Source organism: Globicephala melas, chromosome 20 (genome assembly GCF_963455315.2).
Source record: "Globicephala melas chromosome 20, mGloMel1.2, whole genome shotgun sequence".
NCBI classification, from domain to species: domain Eukaryota; kingdom Metazoa; phylum Chordata; class Mammalia; order Artiodactyla; family Delphinidae; genus Globicephala; species Globicephala melas.
In genome coordinates this window covers 32,676,687-32,694,936 of record NC_083333.1, presented here as the reverse complement: position 1 = coordinate 32,694,936, position 18,250 = coordinate 32,676,687, and the positions used below count along the sequence as shown (strand labels likewise).

Below are 18,250 nucleotides of genomic sequence, written 5' to 3'. Positions count from 1 at the left end.
TATAAAAAAGTGTTTAAATATTTTCTCAATCTAGTGGGCTGATACTTGAGCCAAAATTAGCCAGGAAACCCTCAGTGGAACCCAAGGCACAGGGAGTCCAGCAGGGTTCTTATTTTCTCTCGACACTAAGTACCTAGAAGCTCAGGGGTTGGAGCTTTGGTATTCATTGTGTCGTCCTTCTTAATTTTTCTTTTTATACGATTCTTACAACCAAACAGTAAAAGGGCTGGATGTGCCATGTACTCTTCTTGCCCCCACGTTCTGAAACAGAGGACTCATTGTTCCCACCAAATTCCCTACAGTGAAGCCCACGGCCTTGTGTCCTTGGGTGGACAGTGGTGAGGTGCCGGCCAGGATCTCAGCACCTGGTCCAACTCTCCTATGTATGGGGCTCTCCAGGCCCCTGGTGTTATTCTTCAAATGCTTCACACACAGACATTGAGTGCAGCAGCTTTAGTAGTTGGGAGCCCTCTCTCTCAGCCCAGAAAGTGCACACAGGGAAGCCGGGACAGGGGGTGGCTTAGCTAAGAGGTTATCCTGGACAAGCATTGGGCCAGTTGGGGGAATGGAAAACTAGATCAGGAAAGGTTTCAGTCTGAGCATTTGGCTTGCTTTTGCCAACCCCATTAGACACTAATGAAAAACTAGTGACCCCATAGGAGCTGGGTCCCATTGGCTTCATGCCTCATACTTAGGGTGGGAAGAAACCCAAGCCCGAGTCAGGTGTCAGTCCTCCGGCAGCAGGGTGACACTGTCTGGACCTGCTGCCTGCAGCCTCTGTTGGGAGAGCGCCTGGTGTTCACCGACACTCACTTTGCTAAAAAAGTGCTACGTGATTGTCAAATGCTGTCAACAGATACACTACTCGTGGAATTCCAGTCACTGCATAGGGCTGGTAACACGAATTAGCAATAGAGTACCCTTTACAGATGCAGAGTCACAGAACATGAGAGTTCTCGGGACATAGTCAGTGGAAGCTATGTAAGAGCTCTTTGCTGAAAACTAACACTCTGCCAGAAGAAGAGCTAAGCAAATGGAAAAGAAATCCCACTATCTGGACTGGAAGACAAGATATTTTTAACATGTTAGTTTTCCCTAAATTGATCAGTACGATCTCAGTCAAAATTCCTGTAGACAGGGCTTCCCTGGTGGCACAGTGGTTGAAGTCCGCCTGCCGATGCAGGGTACACGGATTCGTGCCTCGGTCCGGGAAGATCCCACATGCCGCGGAGCGGCTGGGCCCGTGAGCCATGGCCGCTGAGCCTGCGCGTCCAGAGCCTGTGCTCCGCAGCGGGAGAGGCCACAACAGTGAGAGGCCCGCGTACCACAAAAACAAACAAACAAAAATTGGTCAGGACTTCCCTCGTGGTACAGTGGTTAAGAATCCACCTGCCAATGCAGGGGACACAGGTTTGAGCCCTGGTCCGGGAAGATCCCACATGCTGCAGAGCAACTAAGCCCGTGCGCCACAACTACTGAGCCTGCGCTCTAGAGCCCACAAGCCACAACTACTGAGCCCAAGTGCCACAACTACTGCAGCCCACATGCCTAGAGCCCATGCTCTGCAACAAGAGAAGCCACCCCTGTGAGAAGCCCACACACCGCAACGAAGAGTAGTCCCCGCTCGCCGCAACTAGAGAAAGCCTGTGCGCAGCAACAAAGACCCAGTGCAGCCATAAATAAATAAATTTATTTTAAAAAAGAAAAGATTGGTCAGTTGGACTTTATCAGAATGAAACACTTAGGCTTATCGAGAGACGCTGTCAAAAACTTGAAAAGGCGGGCTTCCCCGGTGGCGCAGTGGTTGAGAGTCCGCCTGCCGATGCAGGGGACACGGGTTCATGCCCCGGTCTGGGAAGATCCCACATGCCGCGGAGTGGCTGGGCCCGTGAGCCATGGCCGCTGAGCCTGCGCATCCGGAGCCTGTGCTCCGCAACGGGAGAGGCCACAACAGTGAGAGGCCCGCAATACCGCAAAAAAAAAAAAAACTTGAAAAGGCAAGGAACAGACTGGGAGAAGATATTCCACAGAAGATGTTCCATAAAAAGAATTACAGTGATGGTCACCATCAGTCATCAGAAGAATGAAAATTAAACGAGGTACCATTACACGTCTTGAGGGTGGCTGAGATGCAAACACTGGCCGCATCGCCTGCTCACGAGCTCCCACAGCAGCTGGAGCTCTCGCACGCCCAGTGAGGATGACCCAGCGAGCCCACTGCTACCCAAGAGACATGCAAACACAGATCCACACCAAAATTTGTTTTAAGAATATTCGCAGTGGGCCTGCCGATGCGGGGGACGTGGGTTCGTGCCCCAGTCCGGTAGGATCCCACGTGCCGCAGAGCAGCTGGGCCCACGGGCCGTGGCCGCTGGGCCTGCGCGTCTGGAGCCTGTGCTCCGCAACGGGAGAGGCCATAGCAGTGAGAGGCCCGCGTACTGCAAAAAAAAAAAAAAGAATATTCATGGCAGGGCTCAAACTTGGCAGTGACTCAACTGTCTATCAGGAGGGGGATAGATAACTAGGGATGGTGTTCACACTGAGCTCTACTGCTCAGCAGTGAGAAGGAAGGAACCACTGACACAGCAAGCAAGGAGGCTGGGCAGGTGCATGAGTGGCCACAGCTGACAGCTTTCCGCTCTGCAGACAGCAGCTTTACTTATCGGTGTTCTGTGTTTGAGCAGGGGACCCACAGTAGGGGCTCTCAAGCCGCATCTGTCCACGCCTGCAGCAGTTGCTTTTAGAGTCCACTCCTACCCTGATAAGCAGCTGTGCAGAGCCCTCAGATGGGGTGGGACAGCTTCCCAGTGCAGAAATGATGAACACTGCTTCTCTTCCTGCCCCACAGGCACAGTCGGTGTGCAGCTTCCAGGCCTCCACGAGTACGGAGCCGTCGGGGGCTCTGCACACACCACCTCGGCCGCCATGTGGGCTTGTCAGCACTGCACCTTCATGAACCAGCCAGGCACCGGCCACTGCGAGATGTGCAGCCTCCCCAGGACCTAGGGCTCCCGGGCCCTGCTGCCCGGACTGGGCCCACCCTAGCCCTCTCTGAAGCCAGGATTGTTGCAACCATGCCCCACCGCAGGCAGCCCTGAAGGCGAGGCGGGGGCGGCTGCCCTGGGGGTCTCTGACCCATGAAGCTTCTCAGCACCAGGCTTCCCTGGAGGGAGGGAGCCAGGCTGGTGCTCTTGGGCTGGAACCAGTCTCTTGGTGGAGGCACCGTATGGCCTCATCCGGATGCCCTGCAGCAGCTCCTACTGTGGTAGAAGGACTAGGTGCCTCTAAATCATCACCTGGAATTGAGGGGTGGGAGGGCTTGCTGGCACCATCCAGCTTTCTTTTTTCCTTCCTTTGGATGCTTTTGGTTCCCATGTTTTTGGTTGGGAGCTCTTGGTGACCTCTGTACCCCGTTGCTCTGGGGCAGACCCTGCCTGTGAGGGCCACCTCTTCCCCTTCCAGTAGCCATCGTGTGGTGGAAGTGCGTGGCCACGGGCTCGCTGGTCTTCTGTCCGCTTGGTCTGCAGGTGAATCTGCTGCCCGCCCTTTCCTGCTCTCACCCAGCGTCCAGGGGGGACCTTAAAGTCTGCTTTGGTTGTAATAACAGTTACCAGTAATTCCTGCGAAGAAGACTTTTATTTATTTTTTTTTAAGATAAAAACTGCATAAAAGGAGAGAGACTAGTTTCCACCTTCGTCCCTCCTTCAGTGAGTCCCTGGAGGTGTCTGCAGGCTGGGTGGGTGGACAGGGGACCCACAGTCAGGTCTCCTCACAAATGAACCTCAGTGCCTGAGACTTTCCTGCCAAGCCACACGGCTGGGACAGGTGCAGACCCAGGTAGTCCGAGCAGGAAGCTAGTGCTGGCTCCCACTGAGCAGGCAGCCTCTCCGGGGGGCCAGCACTGCTGACCAGGCCTGCATGGGGTGAGCTGGGTGGCCCAGGCAGAGCTGGAAGCTCTGGTTCCCTTCACCCCACACACCATTCCTTCCTGTTGTCCTGCCCAGGCCCTGGCCTCTGGCACGGTGATGTGGCCCCGGTACAGGCCAGGCCACAGTACAGCAGCTGTGGGGCTGCTGTGGGGACGTTGGAAAGTAGGTACCGTGCTGAGGTATGGGTCCAGGCTATTCCAGGACAAAGGTTGTGGTCAGACTTTGCATGTGCTTTGGGGTCCCTGCGTTTCCTCTGTGGTTGGGCTCCGGTCTGGCCTTTCCCTGGGAGCCGTGGACATCCTGATGCCTCTTTGCCTTAACAAGAGCCGTATCTCTGAGCTGCACTGCACCCACCCATGGGAGAGGCTGACCCAGACACAGGCTGCTTGGGGACTTCATGTCTCTGTCCTAGGGCAGGAGGCAAGCCTGTGTGACCCTCCCTCACCCTTGGCCTGTGAACAGAGAGCACTTGGGCATGTGTTCACCTGTGGCAAGGGCTGTGCCTGGCACTCCAGGTCCACCTGGCATGGGACACCAAGTGGCCAGTGGGGTTGGGTCTGGCTACAGCGGATCTGTTCTGGGGGGCAGGAGGTGCAGAGCCCCCTGTTTCCCCAGTTCATCTGTGGCCACCTGCCAGCAAGCTGGAAGGACCATCTGGCCCAAGTCATCTGCTCCTTTGATCAGATGTGAGTCTGCAGGGGGAGCAGGAGGGCGCTGACCTCAGACCTCGCGGCCCCCACCGTTCCTCCTGTACTTGCTCTGGTCTTTATCTACCGAGCTAATTTCCTTTTCTCTTTGACCAGTGTCCTACTCACCCTGAAGTTCTGGCATCTGCATAGTTCGTTTCCTTTTATCTTTTAGCTAAAGAAAAAGTGTTGTGATTTCTCTGCTTCTGGTTTTGAGTCACTCTGTTCAGTAATGCACTTTATTTTGTCCAAAGAGAGTCGGGGGTCAACATAAGGAGTGGGGGTACCTGCCAACAGGCTTGGGCCCAGGCAGCTTAGCCATCTCCTCTTGCATAGGGGAGGGGCCCCCAGCTCCACTTTCATCCTTCCTGCCCTTGTGTGGACACACCCTCTCATGCCACCAGGCACCACAGCTCAGCGAGGGGTCCCAGGTGCCCGGCCTCCACCAACCAGTCTGCTCCCGGTGCTCCCACTTGGGGCTTGCAGGTGTGTGTCGGTTGGGTTTGTAGTAGCGTTGCCTGGACTCCAGCCCTGCAGTTGAACCAATAAAAGCACCTGAAGTGACCGCCAGCGCCCTGTTTGTCCTTCCTGGGCCCCAAGGCCTCTCCCTGCCCCGAGCCTTGACTTGCCTACCTTGTCAGGCGACTTGATGACTTTCCCCTCCACACATCACTGTTCTCTGCTGACATGTTTAGAGTATTGAAGGGTAGAGACCCACTCCTCCTGCCCAGGCTCCTTGGCCCTGTGCTCCCAGTGTAATGTCCACTGGAGGAGCAGAGCCTGGCCTCCCTCCATGCCTTTTCTGCACCTTTTCTGCCTGTCAGCCATGTGGCTGCTCCTGGCCTCTTCGTGGTGGGTGAGGTGCACTCCGCCAGGCAGCAGGTGAAGGATAGTGCCCAGAATCCCCCAGGCTTGCACAGATGCAAGGGGAGCAAGGCCTGGAGGGGACACTTGTCGAGTGACAGCCAGGGGGCGCTCCCCCTGATGTTCAGTTACCAGCCTTCACACGCACCTTACAACCCATTCTGTCCTTTGGCCACTGGCTCACTGCTCCTGAACAAGTATGTAAGAAACACTGCCCACTGATGTCCAAGGGGCCCTGGGGAGAGGCAGGCCCAGCCTAGCTTCTGGACTGGGGCGGGTGGGCCCTCAGCACCTGGCTCCAGTCCTGTCCCTGAGCTTGCCTACTTTTACCAGCAGTGTCCTGCTCTCTCTGTGGCTCAGGCTGCTGGCCTTGTTGGTTCTGTGAAGTGATGAGGTTCTGGAACGTCATCCCTCCCCCTGAAATCAAGCAAGTGGAGTGTACTGCTTGGAAATAGAACTCAGGGTCCTGCCACCCCCTTTCCTGGCATGTTCAACATGTTGGCAGGCTGTGCTGCCTATAAGTGCCTGGCACAGCCTGCAGCTTCCCTGCACATGCTGTGTCCTGTCCCTCCCCACCCCTAATGCTGTCTGGTGGTAGTTTGTCCTTGGGAAGATGTAGCCCCCACGTGTGGCATAGAGACCACTGACTGTCCACAGCATGCTCTGCTGTCTCACAGGCCTCCTGCCACAGGCCTTCCATGTACACCCACATGAGGGGCCCCTCACTCCACATCACCCCTGAGCTGGCTAAGCCCTTTGCTCTGTAACCTCTGGGGGGATCAGCGTTCAGGGCCCCCTCGCTGTTTAGATAGACTGCTGATGGTCATAAATCCTTGTATCACAGAGTGTGGGTCTTGCCTGGACTTGGGGCCAGGAGCCTGCTAGCCCCCCTGAGCAGAAGGGAGTGGGAGGGAGGAATGACCAACTTTACAGTGCCTGGCCAGTCAGGGCTGAACCTGGGAGGTGAGGCCTGGCCAGCTTAGCCCACCTCCCAGACGCACTTCCCCATGCGGTCATTTTCTCTAGGACAATCCTGGTGTAGTTCCCTTGGTTTCCCTTGGAAATAGTCTGGGAGGGCCAGGTTGGGAATTGGTGTGAGCATGTGGCCACAAGGATTGGTGGTCAGAAGACCAGCCAAGAACACTTGTGCACTCAGGTTGGGGGGGGTGGGGGTGGAGGTGGGATTCAGAGTGGTGTTTCTCTTGAAAGGACCATGTCCTCACTTCTAGTTCCAAAAGCCACATGGGAGCTGGTCTTGAGAGGGCAAATGACAGACTGCAAATGCCATTATTGATGCTGGGTCCAACCCAGAAACACTGGAACAGTAGAGGTCCACTGCCCTGGGGGTTGAGCACCAACCTCAACAAGGGGAATTAGAACTTTTGCTACTGGTTCTTTGTTTTGGCAGGTACACCAGCCTTGGTGCGGTCAGCTTAACTCAAGCCCAGAAAACACTTGGCAGCTGGGCTCCTTCAACTTGCCCTGTCTGGCCACACCCCTCCAGATGCCTCTTTCATTCATGAGTGTTTGACCTTGGAGCCTCTCCCATTGGCTTCTTAAAGGAGAGGGGTGTGATTGACCTGTCTGCAGGCACCTTTCAGGGTCGCTCTGGGTCTGTCTCATTCGGAGAACTCTTGGCCCCTTTGATAGGCACCTCTCCCCAGAGCCTTGGAGGACAGGGTTGGGAAGGAGAGGTGTCTTGCCCTGTCTTCACCCTGACCCTCCACGCTGACTGATGGTGAGCTGCCCCCCTTACCAAGGTCCAGCCAGTCATTTTCTTCATGGTCTTCTGCCCTCAACCCAGAATTCCTCTGGCTTACCCTTTTTCCCCACTGTCCGTTCAGACCAACACACCCACAGACAGTTCGTTCAGCCATGAAAGAAGGGACACTTCTGTCCATGTTAAGCTCAGACGCAGCAGTGTCCTGGGGACGGGGTAGGCGTGGGTGTGTCTCAGCAGCTCAGAAGGAGGAGACTCATCCTAGACCGAGGGTCCCTCCCCCCAGCCCCCGGCTGTGGAAGTGGCAAGACCTGACACTGCCCGCCCCCTCCTAGAATTCGCAGATCTAGCCGCCCCCCAGAACGCTAGAAGGTCACTTTAGGAGCGCACCGTCCGCTCGGAGGAGACGCGTTCTGACGGGCCGCCGCCCTGGGGAAGTCAGTGTACTGGCCCGGGTCCCGGAGCCGGCCCGGCCGGCCCTCGGGCGCACGAGGGAAGCGCGACTTCGGGCGGGTCCAATGGAGCCCCGGGGGAGGACGGACGAGCGGAGAGACCAACGCCCTTGGGCTTCCCGTGTTTGGCTTTAAACACGTTGGCCCTTTGCCAAACCGTTCTGTGTCCACTAGCTTTACCTCAACGGCGTGGCCTTCGACCCAGGGGCCTGGGTTCCCGCGGGGACCCCAACACCTGACGCGCAGCCGCCCCGCCCCCGGATCCGGCCCCGCCCCCGCCACGCCGCTGTACGGCGGAGGCCGCGCTGCGACCTGGGCGGCCGTAAAGCGCCGCGCCCCGTCCCGCCCCTGGCTCTGGCGCTGCGAGCTCGAGACCCCTCCGGTGGCCGGGCTCCCTGGCGACCCCACGATGGCCGGCCTCGCGCCGCGGGTCGAATACCTGGCGGGCTTCTGCTGCCCGCTCGGAGGCCTGGCGGTGGGCAAGCCTCGCGTGCTGTGCCACGGGGCGGAGGTCTTCCTGTCCACCGGGAGCGAGCTGGTCTATGTCTACGACCGGGAGGGGCGGCTGCTGATCGTGAGCACCCCCTGCCGGGGAGGGGCCAGGGACCGGGGGAGAGGGCGGGGCGGAGTGGAGCGGGGTTCCTGAGCCCTGGAGGGGGCGGGGCCGGGCGGGAATCCACCGAAGGCCCGGCGTATTTGAGGAGTTTGTACTCCGCCTCTTCTGGGCCCCACGCGCCCGGCCTGACGCTGCGTTCTCCCCGGACGTCCAGGCCGTGTACAAGTTTCCCGGTAAGGTGTGGCACCTGGAGCTCCTGGCCCTTCGCAGGGCGCTCTACGTTCTGTGCGCCCGGAGTGGCATCTACTGCTTGTCTTTGGACCAGGCGAGCAGGTGAGGCATGGTCGCTGGACGGCACTGCTTTGGGCGGGTCCACACTTGCCTCTCCGGGGTTGAGGCGAACATGGCCTCAGATGGGCTTCTCGCTGTCTCTGACTGGTACTTCCCTGCTCTCCTCAAACACTGCCCCTGTGACCTATACGGTCCTTTTACCCCTGGACTGGGTTCAGAATGAGCACTCACCAGGCCTCCAAGGTGGGGATGGTGGGCTCAGGGCCAGCTCTGAAGTCTTGGGGGCCCCTGTCCTCAGCACCTGCCTTCTCTAACAGGCTCCTGCTCACAGAGAATTCTTAGTAAACGGGGTTCAAGCGGCTGAGTCTGCAGCCGGAGCAGGATGCTGCCCCTTTGGCTTTGATGGGCCTTGGTGGGTCTGGCATGACACACCTATGAGGTGGGTCTCTGTGAACCCTGAGTCAGTGGTTAAAGGAGTTTCACCATCCCCCCCCCCCGCCTCCGCCACCCCTCAGTACCAGTGCAGAGCCTAGAGCCTAGACTCGGGCACCTATTCACTACTGGTTTAGAAAATAAAAAGGTAGCAGGTGTGATTCACGGCTGAGGCCTTGGGGGTCTGACAGTTCTGCACTGATGAGAATTTTCTGTCCAAACCCCATTTCTGGAAGGCTTGGTACATCCTATTATGCACGTGTCCCTGGGCGACTGGTGGGGAGCAAAGCAGTCCGTGGAGCAGGCGGGAGGCACTGTGGCACGCCAGCTGCTCCCTGGTGGCTATAAGTCACTGAGATCGCTCCTTGTACAGACCCCAGGCCCATCATGTCAGTGGTAGGCTGTCACGAAGGGAGCTTGTGAGCACTGTAACTGACATTTGCCTGTGTTCTCAAAGGTCTGTGAGCCGGGATGACAAGGATGACAGGGACGACCAGGACAGTGAGGATGGGCAGGTCGATGAGCTCCCTGTCCCTGTGATCCCCGTGCACCCAGACACCTGTGTGCTCCCCAGTGCCACACTGCATGCCTTCACCGTGCTCGATGACGTGCTCATCACCCTGGCACAGGGCCCCACCCAGTGGAAGGTGCAGCTGTTTGAGTGTCCGTGTCCAGGGGAGGACCCTAGGCCCGGAGGCCAGATTGGCGAGGTGGAGTTGTCCACCTGCACCCCCCCAGCTGGGAGCCTGGGGGAGCCCACAGCCCCCCGCTTCCTCCCAGTGCTGTGCTGTGCGTCACCACCAGGCTCCAGGGCCCCACATGGCCACCCGTGGGGCTCTGGGGGCGTCACGCTGGAGGGGGCCCTCTTTGGGCTACTCTTTGGAACCGATGCCTCCCTCCTGGAGTCGCCCGTGATCCTCTGCGGTCTCCCCGATGGCCAGCTCTGCTGTGTGGTCCTCAAGACCCTGGTCACCTCTAGGTCTGCCCCTGGTGATCCGAAGGCCCTTGTCAAGATCCTCCATCACCTGGAAGAGCCTGTCATCTTCATTGGAGCCTTGAGGACAGAGCCGCTGTCCGAGGATGTGGAGGACGTGTACTGTGACTGCCTGGTGGCACTTGGTCACCATGGCCGGACACTGGCCATCAAGGCCAGCTGGGACGAGGCAGGGCATCTGGTGCCAGAGCTGCGGGAGTACAGCCTCCCGGGGCCTGTGCTCTGTGCGGCCTGCGGCAGGGGCGGCCGTGTGTACCACAGCACCCCCTCGGACCTCTGTGTAGTGGACCTGGCTCAGGAGGTCTCCCCCTGGGACCTCACGCAGCGTGACGGGGCCCCAGGAGGCCTGCCCTCTCTGCTGTGTCCAGCCAGCTTGAGTGTCTGCAGCGTCGTCACCCTCTCTGTGTCATCTAGGGCGCCTGAAGGTAGGAGCCACGGCTGAAAGCAAAAACCAAAGCCATGGGGTGGGTGGAGCCTCTTTGATGTCTCCTCCCTGTGAACTGTCCGTTCTCCTCTCCCTGCCTCATTCCTGTTCTCCATAAAACTGCCCGGGCAGGCCTACCCTCCCCTGGCATAGCCTCATGGTTGATGCTTCTTGTCTTGGGGTCCTGTGTGGGTTTAGGGGCGGGGGCTGTGCTACTCTGCCTGGGTAGGGTCTACACCTGAGTGACCCTGGGCAAGAGCATCTTCCCATGGCCAGTAGTGCAATGGAAATTCAAATTGGTTTAGGTCAAACCTTTATGGGTTTTTTTCACACTTCCTTACCATGTGGCTTCCAACGAGTCCACCCTGCACCAAAGGCAGGGGGCATCGCCAAGCTCTGATGTGTGTGTTCTCCCCAGACAGAACCGGAGGGGGTTTCAGCCATGTTTGCCCAATGTTAAGGGGGAGATATAAGAGCCCCCCTCCCCCTAGCGCATATTCCCCTTAAGATAGCCTAAGAATGCATTGTAAGGCCTACCGTGGACCATACTTGATACGAAAGAAATGCTTTTGAAGTGAAAAGACTGCTGTCTTTCCCACAGGGAAAGAGAGACACATGTGGCAGGGAATGGGGGAGCCACACCTCTGGGTGGGTCTCAGGGCCTAGTGGTACTGGACTTGGAGAACCAGCAGGTCACAGGAGATGGAGCCTGTTTCCCGGGGAGCTCCCTGGTAGGCCAGGAGTGGGAAAGGAGACAGAAAGATGTCGAGGAGAGGCGGCAGGCTTCCAGAAAGGCCCCAGTGAGAGCCGACTGGCCAGTGGAGGAGGCCTGGGGCCTGTGTAGCACCTCCTTCTCTTAGGAAATCTCAGAGCAGCTTTGCTAGGGGTTGGGAGGGCTGTTGAAGGGGGGATGCACCCAGCTGATTTGATGGCCCTTGTCTGGTCTCTTTTAGTCCTGTCCATGTATAAGATGACACCTCTGCTGTGCTGACACCCAGTCCCAGGGAGGGCCCTTCACAGCATATGCCCAGCCCAGTACACACCCCAGGCTCTTCGGGGATGTCTCCAGAACCCTCTTTTCCTCACCTGAGCACAGGCGTTCTGCCAACACTTACCTGAGTCCTGGGAACTGCTGCATGTTCCCAGCAGCATGCCTCTCCCTGCCCGTTGACCAGGCCCCATGTGTGTCCGCCTGCAGGGGGTGCTGAGCTCCTGGCCCTGTCTGCCAAAGGCCGGCTGATGACCTGCAGCCTGGACCCGCACTCTGAGACGCCTCACCCCACCAGAGTGACCTCGGCGAATGCTGGCCAAAAAATTAAGGAGTTGCTGTCTGGAATTGGCACTGTCTCTGAGAGGTGACCAGTGGGCTGAGACTCGGGCAGAGGCTGGCATGGTGTCCACGGAAGGCGGTGTCCTGGGTGGTGGCACTGGTCCGGGACAGGCCTGTTACTTTGCCTCTGACCCCCGCGATAGCCCCAGACGTTGTGTTGCCTGGCCAAAGGCGGCACTAAAGGCCAGCTGTGGGCGCCAAGCCCCTGTGTTTTAGGGTCATTTCTAGGGTGCCTGCCATCCTCTGGGATGTCACTGTGGCACCGCAGAGGAGCAAAGGAGCCAACTTGGAACACGTTGGGGAGCCCGGTGGGGGTGGCCAGCCCCACCGTGGGCACCCCTGGCTCAGTGGCCCTGAAGGGGGTGGGGGGAAGTCTCCGTGAGCCCGGTGGGCGAGGCCAGGCTGCCAAGTACAGGCTGCCCCAGCTCCATCCTCTGCTGCTGGAGAAGGAGGTTGGGTCAGACGATTGCATGGGCAGGACAGGAGCCCCTGAGGTGGGGGCTCTTCACCTGACGCTCGAGGAAGAACGAGGTCTGGGCCCTCCCTCAGCAGCCATGTCTGTTTCCAGAGTGTCTTCTCTGAAGAAGGCGGTTGACCAGCGGGACAAGGCCCTGACCTGCCTCAACGAAGCCATGAACGTGAGCTGCGCCCTGCTGTCGAGCCGGGAGGGTCCCAGGCCCATCTCCTGCACCATCAGCACCTCCTGGAGCCACCTGCAGCTGCAGGACGTGCTGACAGCTACCTGCCTGCTGGAGAACAGCAGCGGCTTCAGCCTGGACCGGGGCTGGGCCCTGTGCATCCAGGTGCGCCGCAGCTCCCGGGCCTTGGACCTGGACTCGGCTATCTCGGCCATCACCTACACCATCCCCGTGGACCAGCTCGGCCCTGGCGGTCAGCGTGAGGTGACGCTGCCTCTGGGCCCGGGAGAGGACGGTGCGCTTGACCTGCCCGTGACCGTGTCCTGCGCACTCTTCTACAGCCTCAGGGAGGTCGTGGGTGGGGCCCTTGCCCTCACGGACCCTTTCAAGGACCCCTCTTCGAATGAATGCACCCCTGACGTCCTGCCTGAGCAGGACGGCGTGTGCCTGCCCCTGAGCGAGCACACGGTGGACATGCTGCAGGGCCTGCGCTTCCCCGGCCTGGCTGCACCCCACACGCAGGCCCTGGGCCCACTCAGCCCTGCCAGAGACCCCATCCACACCTTCCTGGAAACTTGCTGCGGGCCAGTCAGCCAGCCCGCAGGACCAGCGTCCCTGCGGGCCAAGTACCTGCCCCCGTCAGTGGCCACCGTCAAGGTGTCGGCAGAGTTGCTCAGGGCCGCCCTAGGGGACGATCACGCAGGTTGGTGGCACCAGCTGGCTTCGCTGAGGCCTGGGACCCTTCCTCCCTCTCCCAGGATCTGATCGGCCTCACAGCCGCACCTCTCTCCTCCAGGCGTGTCCCTGTGTTCTGCCACCCTGCAGTGGCTCCTTGCCGAGAATGCCATCGCGGACATCGTGAGGGCCCAAGCACTGTCCTCCGTCCAGGGAGTGGCCCCAGATGGCACTGATGTCCACCTCATCATCCGCGAGGCAAGCAGGGGTCAGCTGTCCTGCCTGTGGGGAAATCGGCCTCGACATCAGCAGTTCTGAGTAGGGTCCCTGGGTTGCTCGAGAGGAATCAGATTCTGGGGCCCACCCTCCAGAGGATTCCGACACATCCGAGTTCGAGAGGCGGGCTGTGATGGGGTGGCCTTCGTGGGGCCAGGGGCAGCGTCGGCTCCCAGCCAGGTCTCCATGAGTACCGCCCTGTCCAGCGCTCTCCACGCGTGGCCCCTGCCCTGCGTACTGCTGGAGTTCACAGCCAGCCCGAGCGGGTCGCTCACTTGTACCCCCAGGGGCAGCACGAGCGACTCCAGACTCCAGGCCACTAAACCCCTAGACCACCAGGGTGCCGGGCCCCATCACAGACGCCCCATGTGCAGGGGCCGCTGAGACACCAAGGTGGAGCTCAGTCCTCTAGCCCCATTCCTCGCACAAACCTTCCTTCCCGAGACCCTCCTGGCAGCCTCGGGGTCATGTCCAGCAGACCCTTGTGCTACTGCGTTGGAAGCTCTGGCGGAGCATCCCGTGTGGCCGGGCACACCTTGCTGAGGATGGTGGTTGGAGGCTGCCCACTAGACAGCCTTTTCAGGTCAGGCCACGATTAGGCAGTGTCAAGGTCGGGTGTCCCTGGGGCCTGGTGGTGGTTCTGCAGGTGGCGGAGAGGGGTGGGTGCCCCAGTGCGTCCTACGATTCCAGAAGGAAGAGCTGCCGGAGACAGAGTCCTTCCTAAGGTCCCTAGGCCCCTGGGGTCTTGCCTTGTGTCCTGGCTCTCGCCCATCTTCGCCAGATCTCATGTTTGGCTGGAGGGCACTGGGCTGACCTCACTTGCCCAGCCCCCTCCCTGTTCTCACACCTGCAACCCTGACCCTGCTGTCTAGTGCCTCAGGATGCACAGTGTGGGCCATGGTGGGTCCGGGCGTGGGCTGTCCGTGGCAGTGCAGCCACAGCAGGCACTGAGTGAGTGCCACGGATCTGGATGCCGAGGGAAGAGGGGTCTTCCTGGACAGATATTCCAAAGGAGCAGCTTTGCTGTTGCTTGGCTAGCTGGTTCTTCAGGTGAAAATTCACGTTGAGTGTGGAGATCAGCCCCGGGAGCCCCCTGAGCTTTGCCCACAGTGGGATGTAGAGCGCGAGCCCAGGCTTCACATGCCCCTGCCAGCTTGGACACTCCCGCCGGCCACGCTGCCCTCGGGCAGGTCAGGGCTGTGGACGGCCAGTGACGTTCCTTGTGTGTTGCAGGTGGCTGTGACCGACCTGTGCCCAGCAGGGCCCATCCAGGCCATGGAGATCCAGGTGGAGAGCTCCTCTCTGGCCAACATGTGCAGGGCACACCACGCCATCGTCGGGCGTTTGCAGGTCTGTCGGTCATCATGGGCTTGTTTGGGAAGTCTCTGTGGGGTGGTGGGGACACAGGACCCTGGTGGTCTGTGGCTTCCTGCCTGGGGTTGCAGGTAAGCTGTGGGCGGTTGGGAGGTGGGTGGGGGACTTGGTGCTCACCCTCCTGGCAGTAGCTCCTAGTGGCCTGTGAGCACACGTGGTAAAGGGAGACAGTCCACCGGAGACCAGCGTGAGATTTCTTCTACACTCGCATGGAGAAGCCATGCTCGGGCCCTGGGACCAGGTGTCTGCTCGTCTGGGCCTCCACGTCTTCGCCAAGAAAGCGGGAGTTGGCCGCCAGCCCCTCCCATACACACAGCCCCAGGGGCCCTTCCTGCTGCTTCACTGCCATGCGCGGCTGCTGGGGCTTCAACCCCAGGATCTGAGGGGAGGTCTTTGTGTTCCGGAGGGAAGCTGTCAGCTAGTGCCCTTGGCAGGCTGGGCACAGGGTCAGGTGGCCCATCTCCTGCCTGTTCTGAGTGTGTGTGCACCCTCGGCTGCGCAGAGGGGTCCGAGGTGGCAGTTATCAACTGATTCCCACGCTTTTCCTTAAACATGGACTTTGTGTCAGCCTCACCTGGGAACTTGGTGCACGTCCCCAGGCCCCACCCCAGACCCCAAGAGTCGGAGAACCTGCAGTCCAAGCTCCGCCAGGGATCCGAGGCTGCTGTTCTAGAGCTACCAATGCACCCAGGCGAGCCTGGGGGCCAAGCCATGACCAGAGGTCCCCCTCAGGCACTACTGTGACGGCCCTGCTGTGGCACATCCATGGCTTCACTCCCGGGCTCAGGAGTCCCCTGTCCCTAGAGCAGAGCTCCCACGCCTGCATTTCTCTCCCCCAGGGGGCGCCCCGTGTTGCTCTTGCGGGCCTGAAACAAGCAGGGCTGTCTCCAGACCCGCCGAGCGCGGCAGTTGAGAGGTGGACAGTTAGTGAGAAGCCGGGAGAGGAGCATACCGACCAGACTTCCAGCAAGAAGGGGAGTTAGTGTCCTGGGGCTGCGGGAACAAAGTGCCGCAGATGGGACACAGTGCGTTCACTTTGGAGACAGGGATCCAGGTGTCCGCAGGGTGGTTCCTTCTGAGGCCTCTCTTCTGGGCGCGTGGATGGCCGACTCCTCCCTATGTCCTCATATGGTCATCCCTCTGCATATCCGTGTCCTGATCTTTTCTTAGAAGGACACCAGTCCTATGGGAGTAAAGCCAACCCACGTGACCTCGTTTTAACTTGATTATCTGTGGAGACCCTCTCTCCAAACACAATCACCAGGGGTGCTGGGAGCTGGGGCTTCCAAGTGTGAATTTGGGAGGCATGCTTCAGCCCCCAGTGGAACGCTGGGGACACTCCCTTGATGGGAATCTTCTTGTGGGCTGCAGACCTCTGTCCTCCGTCTGCTGACACTATGCTTGTGGAATGGGAGTGTTCTCGTGACAACTGGCGTTCATTCACCTGGCCGCTTGGAATCTGGGGGGCCTTGTCAGGTGTGCAGCTTCTGCCACTGGCAGCATCTCCTGCTGCCCCTTGGGGTGTCGGGGTCTCTTCTCAGTGCTCTGCCCTGGAGGCCAGCGGGAGCCTTGCTTCCTGCGTCAGTCTGCAAGCTTGGGTTCAGCCCTGAGAGCCGGCCAGACTGCCTCCAGAAAGCAGGACGTGAAGCAGCTCTTTCATGGGCCAAGATAGGAACAGCGGTGCCAAGGCCTGAGGCCAAGGATGGGGAAGGGGTGGCGGTAGGAGGTGGGTAGTGAGGGGAAAGGGCTGAGAAGAAAGTTACTTCCAAGTAAATGATCGTCAGGGTGGGGCTAGCATGCCCTGCCGCCCGAGGTGAAGGTTAACTGGGGGCGAGGCAGGGAGGCCTGATGGATGGTTCGGGGAGGGAGAAGGGCCACCTGGCTCTGCGGGCTGGAGGACAGGTGCCAGGAGCCCCGGGCGCTACGTTGGGACACACGGGAGAAGCACCCTCTTCAGCCGTGTGCCCCTTGTGTCCCCCCAGAGGCTGGTCATGGAGCAGGCTGCCCGGGGCTCCAGCCCGCCTGACCTCCGCCTGCAGTATCTCCACCAGATCCAGGCCAACCATGAGGTGAGGTCCTTCAGGGATCCACGCCCGGAACCTTCCCCCAGCCTGGGCTCCTCTGGGGACACGCACAGGCACTGGGGTGTTGCCCAGCTTGGCAGGGGCTCCCAGTCCTCACAGCCGAGTCGGGTCTGGGCTCCTGCTGCAGGGGTGAGGTGGGGACAGAGTGGGCATGGCCACTCCTCCAACCTGTCCCACATTGGCTAGGACACGCCTGTCCCCTGGGGACATGGTCTTCCCTCAGCCCAGCCACGCCTCCTGTCCCGAGGGGTCATCACGTTAAGGCCACAGATGAGTGTTTTTCCTGGACCACCTACCACAGTCCGAGTAGGATCTGCGCATGGTGGGTGTCCCCCAGAGGGACCCGCTGACGTGCCCAGTGGGAAGGTGGGGCCCTAGCTGTTGCCGCCCATTCCTTCCTGTAGACGCTGCTGCGGGAGGTGCAGACCCTGCGGGACCGGCTGTGCACGGAGGACGAAGCCAGCTCCTGTGCCACCGCCCAGAGGCTCCTGCAGGTGTACAGGCAGCTCCGCAGCCCCAGCCTCCTCCTGCTGTGATGCCAGGTAAACCCCACCCTGCCCCGGCTCTGTCCCTGCTTCCGGCCCCTCTAACAACTCACAGTACCTTCATGGTTTTATGGAGAAAACCTGGCTCCTGACATGGGCGGCACTGTGGGCCTGGTTACAGCTGGGGAAGGTCTGGGGTGAGTGCAGCTGGCCCCCCGGATAGCCACCTGGCACCCCCGGGGGGGGGTGTGCTCAGAAGAGGCAGCTCGTTTAGCGGGTGTGTCAGGGTAGCGAGGTGGTCTGTGACCCCGCTGGGCAGGGGCCTGCTCGTCCTCCCGCATCACTGCTTCCTTTCCTCCAGCAGCTGCCACGGCCTCTGCGCTCAGCCTCGACACCGCTGGGCCGCCTCCCACCCAGAACGTCGGGGCTGGATCATGGACATCCCTCCACTCGGAAGCAGGGCCCCGGCTATGGGGTCCAGACTCCAGAGCAGGAGCGTCGTTGCTCTAGCGGCCTGCAGAGGCCGCAGAGACAGGGCTTCTGGGTTGAGCCTCGGGCGGGTGTGTTTTGGTGGTTGTCGCATTCCCCCCGTGGTGCCCAGAGCCCAGGGCTGCCCCTCTTGGCAGCACCACCCGCCCACCCACAGACCTGTTGTCCAGCACTGTCCACACCTGTCCGGCCGCCTCGCTCTGGGTGCCTTGGCCCCGCTTCTCTGCAGCCGCTGGGGTTACCGGTGGGAGGTGCTCCGGTGGGAGGTGCTCCGTGTGACCAAAGCACAATGACTGTGGGGGAGGGGGTGTTCCTGCAGGTGCCCTGTGGCCAAAACAACAACTTGGTGCCTCTGGCCGGGGCCACACCCAGCGCCCAGCACTGTGCATTGTTTCCAAGGGTCCCTGGGGGCAGACAGCAGCCCCAGCGTGGCTCCGGTGCTTTGGGGGGGGTGTCTCTCCCCCAGACTTCACGCGGTGCTTTCCTGCTGGTGCTTTCCTGCTGTGTGTGCAGGGCCTGTGAGGCACCCGCCTCAAGAAGTGACACTTTCT

At 60.1% G+C, this 18,250-nt stretch overlaps 2 protein-coding genes across 7 annotated transcripts in view; both read left to right on the top strand.

Moving 5' to 3' along the window:
- NPLOC4 (NPL4 homolog, ubiquitin recognition factor) overlaps positions 1-4,818 on the top strand; it is a 55,589-nt gene extending 50,771 nt beyond the window's left edge. For all 3 annotated transcript variants that reach the window (XM_060290317.1, XM_030843134.2, XM_030843136.2), the window contains one exon: positions 2,849-4,818. In XM_060290317.1, the coding sequence (XP_060146300.1) occupies positions 2,849-3,006 (158 nt within the window). In that variant the 3' untranslated portion in view covers positions 3,007-4,818. The remainder of the gene's footprint in view (positions 1-2,848) is intronic.
- A 3,163-nt stretch (positions 4,819-7,981) lies between these two features.
- FAAP100 (FA core complex associated protein 100) lies at positions 7,982-18,250 on the top strand. 4 transcript variants are annotated; one of them, XM_030843130.2, is made up of 10 exons: positions 7,982-8,225; positions 8,422-8,540; positions 9,388-10,349; positions 11,547-11,703; positions 12,247-13,019; positions 13,113-13,249; positions 14,501-14,617; positions 16,624-16,710; positions 17,130-17,267; positions 17,575-18,250. In XM_030843130.2, exons 1-9 carry the CDS (start codon positions 8,061-8,063, stop codon positions 17,259-17,261), a joined length of 2,649 nt encoding a protein of 882 aa, XP_030698990.1. In that variant the 5' UTR covers positions 7,982-8,060; the 3' UTR covers positions 17,262-17,267; positions 17,575-18,250. The 4 variants fall into 4 exon arrangements, 3 of the variants coding, with proteins under 3 accessions (XP_030698990.1, XP_030698991.1, XP_069900626.1); XM_030843131.2 differs by having other exon boundaries at positions 17,572-18,250; XR_009560457.1 differs by lacking the exon at positions 17,575-18,250 and having other exon boundaries at positions 15,481-16,710; positions 17,130-17,189.

Bases quoted from the DNA above. Each gene is read 5' to 3' on its own strand.
- FAAP100 (XM_030843130.2), top strand. From the start codon at position 8,061: ATGGCCGGCCTCGCGCCGCGGGTCGAATACCTGGCGGGCTTCTGCTGC. The intron at 8,226-8,421 runs GTGAGCACCCCC...CCGGACGTCCAG, and splicing joins GGGAGGGGCGGCTGCTGATC to GCCGTGTACAAGTTTCCCGG. The intron at 13,020-13,112 runs GTTGGTGGCACC...TCTCTCCTCCAG, and splicing joins CCTAGGGGACGATCACGCAG to GCGTGTCCCTGTGTTCTGCC.